The 11683-nt window shown below is 33.2% G+C and overlaps 1 protein-coding gene across 1 annotated transcript; it reads right to left on the reverse strand.

The window, feature by feature from the left end:
- Positions 1–4629: 4629 nt before the first annotated feature.
- Positions 4630–7416, reverse strand: LOC120073979 (alkane hydroxylase MAH1-like). The gene is made up of 2 exons (XM_039026919.2): positions 6487–7416; positions 4630–5544 (listed from the first exon to the last, which is right to left on the reverse strand). Exons 1-2 carry the CDS (start codon positions 7341–7343, stop codon positions 4836–4838), a joined length of 1566 nt encoding a protein of 521 aa, XP_038882847.1. The 5' UTR covers positions 7344–7416; the 3' UTR covers positions 4630–4835.
- Positions 7417–11683: the final 4267 nt, after the last annotated feature.

The raw sequence follows: 11683 nt of genomic DNA on the forward strand, positions 1-11683 counted from the left end.
CCTCTCTATTTATTATTTAATTCTTTGTGTATCTAATTCACTTGAATTAATTATTTGAATCTCATTCAAATGTTTCTTTCCAACTTAATTTGAATTATAGATCACATCCATAATCAATTACATATTAATCATATTAATATACAATTTCCTCAAATTGATTTGAACAATTCAAATAATTTCTTTTTAATATTCTTAGTGAGCTAACAAGGGGATCTGGTGGACCTGTAGATCAGAAGCTCTAAGGATATGAGATTAATTGACTAAACTCATTAACCAAGTTGATCAATATTCGTTAATTGTAGGTACACTTCACTAAAAACCCACAGTTGCACTATTCTCGCTGCAGATATATGATTGTATCCACGGATATAGACCAATAACAACAAGTTAGTCCTTCACGAGTGTTCGTAACTCCAACTGGGTCAAATTATCATTTCACCCTTGGTTACCTCTGAATCCTTGAGTATCGGTGCTCCTCTAATAAACAACCTATTTATGATTCTACCAATTAACAGAAACCCCTCTGAGGCCAATGAGAGGGTAGAGCCTTTTGTTCAAGTTTTGGAGACACCATTTAAGAGAACAATCATCTACTTACTCTGAAGACAGGAATGAGTGAATTTCATCTTATATTATTATGTTTCCAACTCCCCACTTGGTCTTGTGCCCAAAATGGTAGGACTATTGAGTCAGTAAACTAGACACTCTCACCCATACAAATCAAAGGACAATCGCTCGTGAATAGGAGTTCATAATACACTCTGGATTAAGACTAAGTTGCCTAGGTCATCCAATTGAAATAGGAACCAAACTAGTTAACGACGTTACATCTATTGGTTACTATTTTGCGGTCCGGTCTTATGCAAACTCATTGCATAGGATACCCTCACTCGCATGTATCCTACATGAAGGCGTTGGATCATTGCATTTGTATCAAATACAAAGTGGGTTGTATCCAAAGTGTCACCATGATTAGGTACCTAGCCTTATCCCTATACTATAGACCTTTTAGGCTATATCTTGAACATTGATCCCTATCTGTCTCCACATACAGTTCAAGACTCATAAGGTAGCCTTGGATGTTAGTTTATTAGATTTAGAGTTATTAAGATAAAAAATAAAATAACACAATAACATTTATTGAATTAACATCTATAACTCTTTAATGATGACGATCAATTAATAACACTTACTTTCTAGAGTTTTAGGGCATAAAACCCAACAGGGTATAGATCTTCTGAGTATGGGTGATTGAAATTGTTAAAATCGAACCAAATGCTAAACCAAACCAGAACCGAACCGAAATCAAATTAATGTGATTTGATTCGAGTTGATATATTTTCAAATCGTATTATTGCAATTTGGTTCAGTTTCAAATTTGGAAACCGATTTAAAATTGAAACGAATCACTTTTTTAATAAATATATCAAAAAAGAAATATATAATTTTGAAAATATGAAAAAGCATAAAAAATGAAAAATGAAAAAAAAAATCGTGAAACCAAACCGAAACGAACCGCTTATAATTTTAAAAAATATGAAAAAGCATAAAAAGTTAAAAAATGCAAAACCGAAACCGAACATGCGGTTCGGTTCGGTTTTAAAAAAATACACTTTTTAAATTTGTGGTTCGGTTCGGTTTGAGCCCTAAACCAAATGGAACCGAATTGTGAACACCCCTACTTCTAAGTACAAGGTACACTTCTATATCAGAGTTGTTTTTTTATACTTCTAATGATTCTACTTTTACTCTTTCTGTTGTTCAGCTGACAAATGAGGATGTTAAGATGTACATGAGGAAGTTGGTGAGATACAACCTGATGGTAATGTATCAGATCATGTTCATGATGATGATTTTCATGAATCTTCATCTAATGAAGAAATTCAAGAGGAAGATTCAGATGAAGAAGTGAGTCATGAAGAAGTTCATGAGCAAAGGGAGCAACTTATTCCACAAGTGGAGGATACTCAAGCTTGAAAATCCATCGAAGAGTGTAAACCTTTAGTAAAGTATCAAAGCTCAGAGTTCATTCTAGTTAGTGAAGACAGAGAGCCAGAGAACTACCAAGAAGTTTTGTCTCATGATGAAAAAGACCAGTGATTCGATGCAATGAGGGAGAAGATGAATTCTCTAGAAAATAATGAAGCTTATGAGCTAGTGAAGCCTCTAAAGGGCAAGAAAATATTGAAAAATAGATGAGTTTTCAAGTACAAGAAGGATGGTGAGAAGATAGTGAGGTACAAAGCCAAATGAGTGGTTAAAGGATGCAACCAGGAAAAGGACATTGACTTTGATGAGATATTCTCTCCAATGATTAAAATGATATCTATCAAAATAGTGTTCGTTTTAGCAGCAAGTCTTGATCTTGAGATGGACCAACTTGATGTAAAAACTTCTTTTTTACATGGTGACTTGCATGAAGAGGTCTACATGAAGCAACCTGAAGGATTTGAAGTAAAAGGGAAAAGATAAACTTGTTTGCAAGTTGAAGAAGAGTCTTTATGGACTTAGACAAGCACCAAGGTAGTGGTACATGAAGTTTGATTCGTTTATGATAAGAAATGGTAACTTCATCATTGTGTATTTTAGAAAGTTCCTTACAGGTAACTTCATCATTATTCTTTTGTATGTAAATGATATGTTGATAGTTAGATAAGATGCATATATGATTCAAAATTTAAAGAAAGATTTGTCCAAGTCTTTTGACATGAATGATTTGGGTCCTGCAAAGCAAATCTTAGGTGTGGATATTGCTCGTGATAGGAAAGCTGGGAGACTATGGTCATCCCAAGAGAATTATATTGAACCGATGCTGGAAAGGTTTAAGATGAAGCATGCTAAACCTATTAGTACATCACTAGCAACTCACTTCAAGCTAAGTAAGAGAGTTTGTCCTACAACAGAGAAAGAAAAAGAAGTTATGCCATCCATTCCTTACTTTTCTGTTGTTGGTTCTTCACTATGGTGTGTACTAGACCTAAAATTACACATGCAGTCAATCTAGTGAGTCATTTTCTATCCAATCTAGATAAGACTCACAGGGAAGTAGTGAAGTGGATCTTCAAATACTTGCGAGGCACCTCCAAATTGAATCTTTGTTATGAAGATGGCAAACCTATACTTGAATGCTATACTAATGCAGACATGGCATGTGATCTTGATAACAGAAAGTCTACCTCAAGTAATGTGTTTACAGTTTCAAGGGGACCCATCTCATGGCAATCCAAGCTACAAAAATGCGTAGCATTGTCCATAACTAGGGCATAGTATATTGGCAGTGGAAGCAAGTAATGAGATGTTATGACTTAAAAGATTCATTCAAAAGTTGGGCTTAAAACAAGGTGAGTATATAATATTCTGTGATTGTCAGAGTGCTATGGATTTGAACAAGAATTCTATGCTCGTACCAAACACATTGACATTAGATATTATTGGCCACGAGATGTAATTGAAGAAAATAGATTGAAATTGAAGAAAGTCCACACCGACAAGAACAGTGCAAATATGTTGACTAAGGTAGTTTCCGGAAGCAAGATTGAGCTTTGTAATAAGCTTGCCGGGATAAGGTTCAAGTGACCATGGATGTGATTATGTCTTCCCTGTGTTGGCAGGAGGGGGATATTGTTGTAGGGTCTAGCCCACTTGTTGCAAAGCAACTTTATTTTTAAACTTGTGTTTTGTGAGCTCAAAATGTTGGGTAGTATGTTTGGCCTATTTTTGGGTTGACTCATCTTGAAAGTCATAGGTTTTTTTTTTTTTTAATTTTTTTATGTGCTATGGGTATGACCTAAGGAGGAAGAGAGTGAAAAAAAGAGACAAAAAATCGACAAGAAAGATAGAAAGCTCTACAATTCGATTTTTCAGCGATAGTTTCCACAAATTTGTTGATTACTAGAATTTGAACCGTTGGATCATGCTAAAATTTGGCAAGTTTATTTGAGATACATAGGATCTCGTTTTGAACGGTTGGATCATTCTTTGAAGCTCTGGTTGATTTTTCATTCTTTTTATAAAACTGAGTGATTTTTCATTCTTTTTATGTCTCAAGTGTTGATCTCTTATGTATGAAAGTTTTGGTGGGGAATGAATTATTGTATGACTGATTTGAGTTCTTTTTCCCTCAATTTTATCATAATAAGAGAAGTTGACAAGGGTGGACTCTTCACAAGTCTCGTGGTTTTTACTCTTCACATTGAAGGAGTTTTTCACTTATAATTGGTGTGTGTTTTTTGCTTTTAGTCTTCCAAAATTTTATTGTCTATTGCTGTCCATTAGTGTTTGATTGCTTGGTGATTAATTTGTGGTGTTTCGGAGTACAATTGTTTGGTTGATTGTCTTAGAAAAGATCCGAGTGGATTGTTGATATATTGTTTGGGTCCTTTAAAAAATAATATGTTATATCATCATGTTTGTAATGTAAAGTATTGTATAAACATTTTCATAACATGACTCTAAAACACATTCATAGATACCATCCTACTCCTGCATGATCACATCCTCGCTTTAAATTAAACAATCTAAAAATAATACCCTTACACATTACCCTTTTAAAAAATTTATGAAAACATCCCTCACATTTGAAGCCAAAAATCCTCTTTTCCTCCCTCTAAATTCAAACCATACGCGTAGTTCATAAAATTATTACCTTCCATTAATTAACTCAAAAACATATATTTCATCTTTAACTTTAATTTGCGTATATATATTATAAGATACACACAAATATGATACCTAATTTTCCACATAAACTCATGCACGCATTATTTAAAAATAGCAATTAAACATATGCACATATATATATATATATATATATATATATTGAAACCGTCCATTATTTATCTCTTAGAAACCTTAACCTTAAATCCACTTTTCATGTGAAGTATCACAGAAGCAGCTGCAGCAACAGCGTTGATGTCTTCAGCAACAGCTTCAATGTCATAGTTATAGATAATGGCAGCTGAAACAATCTTCAATTGGGAAAATGCCACTCCTTTCCCCAAGCAAGTCCTTGGCCCCGCATTGAAACTAAAGAACTTATAAGATGGCTCTCTTTTGATCGTTCCTTTATCAGAAATCCATCTCTCTGGTTTAAATTCTTCGCAATCTTGTCCCCAGACACACCTCATTCTTCCCAATGCATATAATGAGACGAGGATCCTCGTACCTGGTTTCACGTGGTGGCCACTTGGAAGCGTGTCGGCTTCCGCCGGAGATTTGTGCTCAAACGCAATCGGAGGATAAAGACGAAGTGTTTCGCATAAGGCCCCATGCAAGTAAACCAAGTTGTTGAGCTCTTCTATGGTGAATACTCTTGGTTTTTGTTGGGGTTGGTTTTGAGATTCTAATTCGTTTTGTGGGACTATTGTTATGGTTTTCAGCTCTTCGCGAATCTTTTCTATTATGATAGGATTTTTCGAGAGGATGAAGAAGAGCCACGAGAGAGTTACGCTCAAAGCGTCGCGACCAGCGATCATGAAGTTTAAGACGGTGTCTCTGAAGAATTTATCGTTGCAATCGATCTCATCATATTTATTCACCATATACCTATATCAAAGAATATGTTTAACAGAAGGATTAGATATATCATAATATATATCGACAAAAGGCTTTTGAATCCTGTTGGTAATGTAACATGATATAGATATCAAAATAGAATGTTAACTATGCTTGAGTTAATAACATGTGTATATTTGTAAAAGATAAATATATTGTATATGGTAATATGATCGCTTAAAATCTTTATGTTCCACATATGATATTAGTGTTGGAGAAATTTTTTTATGCCAATTGAGTTTATTCATGTTGATTAGAATTATATATATGAAAGTCAGTACATTATTAATTTAAGCTTTTGAACTCAATTCTAATTTTAAAAAGTATCATTTTAAAATTATTGATAAAAAGTAATGTTAACTTATAGTTCTAGTACTTGGTTGGCCAATTATATATACCAACTATGAACATAATTTAAAATACATTGTAACCTCAACTAAAAATGTTTGAGGCCTTTTTTTTACCTCTACATATTTTTTGAATTACTCTATTACATAACTTTACAAAGTATTAAATATCTTCATAAACTTTTAAGCCTATATTTAGTAAGAACTTTAAAAGAGTTTTTTTTTTTTGAAAGGTATTATAATTAAAGTGTGGGGTGGGGGATTGAACCTCAAACCATGAGGTTAATAGTATGAACACTGTGCTAATTGAACTACGTTTTTGTTGGCAACTTTAACCATTTTTTTTAAATGCATATTTAATATCTAAACGCGTTCTAAAGTATACATTTTCAAGTTTTGTTTAAAAATGATATTCATTAATTTAATAAAATAAATCATAAACCTAATAAACGCAAAATTAAAAGTTTAAACTGCGAGAAAAAAAACTAATATTTATATTTTAACTTATTTTTAAAATGTTTTCCAAAATTCATTTTTTATATTATTTTTTCTAAACCCTAAAACCCTATAATTATTTAATTAATACCATGTGATCAAATCAGCACCACGATCTTGTAGTTGTAGTTCTTTCAACTCTCGATCTCGTTGTAGTCGTTCTCTTTTCACAGCCATCAAATTAGCAATAACTTCATCAATAGTATCACAAGCCTTCTTCATCCTCCTAGTTTCTCCAATCCCAAGCTTCTTAAGCAACTCCCAATACAATTTAGGATACAAATGTCGAAGAAAAAGCACTTCTTGAACATCATCCATAGCTTTAGAGAAAGGAATTTCAGGAAATTCAAGACACAAACTATTTAGATCAAACCCAGTTACCATCATACAGGTAGAATCAAAAGCCAATCTCAAAAACAAATCTTTCAAATCAACAACCAAACTTTTATTTTCACAGAAGTAATCAAGAATTGGCACCAACCCTTTCTCCACTTTTTCCATGGCAGCTCTAGCCATAAACTCAAGAAATTTCTCATGAACAATCAAAGATTGAGCAATTTTGCGTTGGTTTTTCCATGAATCGGAGTCGGAATTGAAAATTCCATCTCCTAAAACGTCGAAAATGTACTTGAATTCAGGCCCTTTTGGGTAATTTTGGAAATTTGTGCTCATAATGTGGTGAATGTTTGAAGGATCTACGGTCATTAAGAAGCCAGTGTTTGTGAACCAAATGCCTTTGAAGTAGAAAGTGCAAGAAGTTATTTGCAAGACTTCGGTTATACGGTCGTGGACTCGGTGGATGTGGTGGATGACGGTGGGAATCATTCCTAAAATGGGCCAATTCCATGGAAGCCCATGTGGATTCCATTTGAGAAAGAGGGAAAAAAGGATGAAAATGAAGGGTAATGAGATGAGAAAAATTGGAAGAAAGTTGAGATCAAACGCCATTGAAGAGCTGTGGATGGAGGTTTTAAGTTTTAGACTTGGTGCATGTGCAATTTATAATGGAGTGGGAAATACATTTTCTGACCCCATTTAGAATAATTTTATCCTTGTACTCTCTCTCTTTTAATATCTTTACTAAATTAGGATTTTTGGTATAAAAAGTGGACATCTTTGCTTTAGTGCCGACTAGTAGCTTAACTATAAGTGCACAAGTAGCTTTAATTATGTGTCTAGGCGATCCAGAGATGAGGGAAGGTTGACCTATTAGGCCGCATGATATAAAGGTAAAAAATTTATGTTTGAATTTTCGTTTGGTGACACTTATACTAGAAAATATATTTTTTCTTTCTTTTACTATGTAATAATCGTTATCTTGAAAAAACATTTCAGTGTTAAGAGATTGAAGCGATTGAGTTGGAAAGGAAAATCATGTTTGGATGGGATTTGGTTCTTCTCTTTTCCCTTTAGTTTTTGTACTTTTTATTATGGAATTTAGCATAAGAGACTTTTCCCTCTCTGTTTTTGGAAGGGTATTTAAGGGTTTCGAATCTCAGAAATGCATGATAAATATCGTCAAAACTCAATATTACATAAGTGAAGTACTACAAATACAAAGTAAATAAAGGTGTCTATGACTTTAAACAAAAACAAGGTTATTGTCTATGACCACTCTCAATTTAATCTAATAACTTAAAAGTCAGGTTTAATTATTTTGGCTTCATAAGATTTTTTACAAAATTAAATCTATAAACATCACTTTCATTTAGTTATTTCTATGTTTTGTTATCTATATTTTAAAATTATTTTTAAAATAAAAGTTAAATATTAAAAAAAAAAACTTGTTTTTGCTTTTTGAATTATCTAAGAATTTAAATGTTTATATAGAAAGTATGAAAACTATATTAAGAAATTGTGAGAAAATAAATACATAATATTTTTAAAATCAAATGGTTACTAAACCGTGCTTAGGTTTTGGTTTTTGAAAGTAAACTTATAAACAATACCTCCATCTAGAAATTTCTTTTTTTTAATCTACTTTCTACCAATATTTTTAAAAATTAACACTAAAAAAATACTTTTCAAAAAAAAATTTAAATAAAATTTAATTATAAATTCAAATATTTTTTTTCCGATATGTGAAGAATAAAACTAAAATAAAGTTCAAAAATAAAACAAAATCGTTGTGAAACAGTCCTTAATTTTTTGCTTTGTCATTTTCTTTTCTTTTTACAATTTTAGCTTTATTACAAGTTACACAATCCTAATCCTTTTCCTTATCCAAGGCCACTCATAATTTCAAGCCAATATATCAGTATTCAGATCATAAATGAGCATGGTCTAAATTTAGAGAAGAAAGCATACAAACATAACTAATAACTAATAGATATGTTATCAATGTATTCAATACTCAATACATTGCATGCATGTACCATCCCTAGCGTAACATTTCCCATCCCTACAGTAACATTTCCCTATCTAATGTTCTACCTGAAGATCAATGGAATTATGCGACAATTTGACTTTATTAAACTTTTGTTCAGAGAAAGGATCTCTCTAAAACCCTTATCAAAGGGGAATTTCAAATTCAATCTTGCCAATTATAAGAATTATTTGGTTAGTTTAAACTATAAAGCGAAGCCACTTAGAACGTCTGAGACAAGTAACAATGTTGTTTAGTCTAGAAAATTATTAAATTGTGAGATCCACAATGTAAAGAATTGATGTTATAAGTCATCGAAGACTATAATAGATTTAAAAAATTCCTTAACCAAATCAAGAGTGAGGAGTAATAACTCCATACCTAACTCCTTCTGAATACGTTGTAAACTTATTCAACTACATTCAATAAAATATTAAATCTCCGAACTAAAATCAAATTCTTTTCAAGTGTTGGGGCAATGACGATAAATGAATGAAAGGTCCCACCAAGTATGAAATATAAGAAATCATTCCAGAAAGCTCTAACCCATTATTACAACATGTGATTGTGTGAAGAGAACTTATGAAATATCTTAAATTTACCATCAATAGTTATTAAGAGAGATCTGTAAATTTTTAAATCTACAATTTGTTTTATAGTATAATAGGAATTACAAGAAATTTAGAAAAAAAAAATTCATGATCAATTATATGTATTCCAATTGAACTATGATCGTTTTAACTTTAAATCTACATTTATCCATTATTACGAGATAACTACATTAGTAATGATTTTTGAGGAGGTAAGGAGAAGTGGCCGTTACCAGTGGTGAGGGTGACAGGTTCCATGGATGGGGAAACATCTTCGCTGCCCAAACATAAATTTATGACATCCACTCGTTTTTTCCATATTCATTAATTTCGGCCCTTCCCCCTCCTACCCTCAACCAAACCATCTTGTTTTTTCTTTTTTTTTTTTTTCTCTCTCTCTAAATATTATCATCAATGTTTGTATAGATTTAGAAATTTCCACTGTGATAGTACAGAATGAATTGAGAAATCTAGGACATATTTTTGTGGGATGAAAATTCAAGTTTTAAAAGAAAAGGAAAAAAATTTTGGTTGATTATTTTTTAAAGAGGAATCTCTTTCTTATACTCCCATGTTGGACTTTTGGTTTGGGTCCCAAGGGATACTCATATTTTAGAGGGAGTGAGGAGATAGACATTTGTAGGTATGAGCCGAGTTGCACGTTCAGCAACTGGTCATTCTTTGCGTTAATGGCTGTTGGCCCTTTGTGCCTATAATTCGTGCAAAGCCCTCAGTTCTTTTCAATCATCTCAATTCATCCATATCTTCTCAGTATCCCCTCTTGACCCGCCTATGTTTTCCCGTTTTAAGTTTTCCAAGTAAGTCAGTCAAAGCAAGTCAGTCTGAAGCATGTGAGTTTTCCAATCGGGTATTGTGCATTTCTGATCGAGACAGTTTTTTTGGGCTGTTTTATTCTGGGGATGACGTGGCACTCTGAAGACCTGCTTGTACATTTGGCAGAGTCGTAAAACATCTTAAAGAGAGCGAGATACGCGACTCAGCATGTAACAAGTTTCTGTTTTACAGGTCTCATTTTTCTAACAACTATTGTTCGTAATTGTTCGTTGTTGTCAAATTTGACCATTGGAGGATAGCCAAAACTAACAATTTTAAGACGTTTATTACCACTACTGCGATGGTCCTTACAAGTCATAACGACATTATGACATCTAATCTCAACTATCCAATCCGGTTCGAAGGAGCAAACTTCAAACCTAGAAGTAGAAGATGTTGTTTTTTCATATGGTCAAGAAATTGCTGACGTTTGTACCACGGATAAGCCAACCATTTCGAAAGAAGATCGATTGAACAACAAATAAAAGAAGCTACTGATTGGGAAGAATATGATTTTTTTTATGTAAAAATTTTATTTTAAATGGTCTAATTGATGACCTATATGATTATTACAGCATAATGAAGACAACAAAGGAAGTTTGGGATTCCCTATAGAAGAAATATGATACCAAGGAGGCTAGGTTGAAAAATATGTCGTCAGCCATTACCTCAAGTCCAAATGACGGATGACAAATCTATGAATACCCAATCCAGCAAAATATAGAAGATCGCCAATGAAATAATAACTGAAGGTATACCCTTAGATGAACAATTCCAAGTTACTGTTATAATTGACAAACTATCCCCCTTGTGGAAGGATTTTAAGAACACCTTAAGACATAAAACCAATGAGTTTTCTTTGGAGAGTCTTATAACTCGGCTAAGAATTGAGGAGGAAGTTCGAAAGCTGAACCAGAGGGAGGAGGTGAATATCATTCCTGAGAGATTCACCTCTACCATGATAAAGCCTAACCAAAAGTCCAAGGGAAAAAAGAGGAAAGGTCAAAATCACGATTCCAGCAACAAGAACCAACAGAAGAAGCAAAAACCCCTTTCAGGAGAAACAGTACAGTTTCTTTGCTTTAACTGTAATAAATCTGGACACATGGCTAAGAACTGTAGGTACAGGCATCAAACCGTTAGTTGTCATGATCACAGAAGTTAATGTGATCAGTGGCTTGGGTAGTGGATAGACACTGGCGCTACACACCATGTCCTTCACAACCTTAGTCTCTTTAAATCTTATACTGAAACTAAGGATAAGAATATTCTGTCGGGGGATCACCACTCAACAAAAGTTGTTGGAACCGACAAGGTGGAGGTGAAGTTTACCTCCGCGAAGACCCTCACTTTGAAGGATGTCCTACACACTCTGAAGATAAGAAAAAACTTGATCTCAAGCTATCTCCTCAAAAAGGTCGGATTTACTCAAATCATAAGGGTAGATTTATATATCCTTATTAAGAATAATATATTCGTAAGGAAGGGTTATGCAACTG

This window comes from Benincasa hispida, chromosome 3 (genome assembly GCF_027475165.1).
Source record: "Benincasa hispida cultivar pf3 chromosome 3, pf3_genome.v1.1, whole genome shotgun sequence".
NCBI classification, from domain to species: Eukaryota; Viridiplantae; Streptophyta; class Magnoliopsida; order Cucurbitales; family Cucurbitaceae; genus Benincasa; species Benincasa hispida.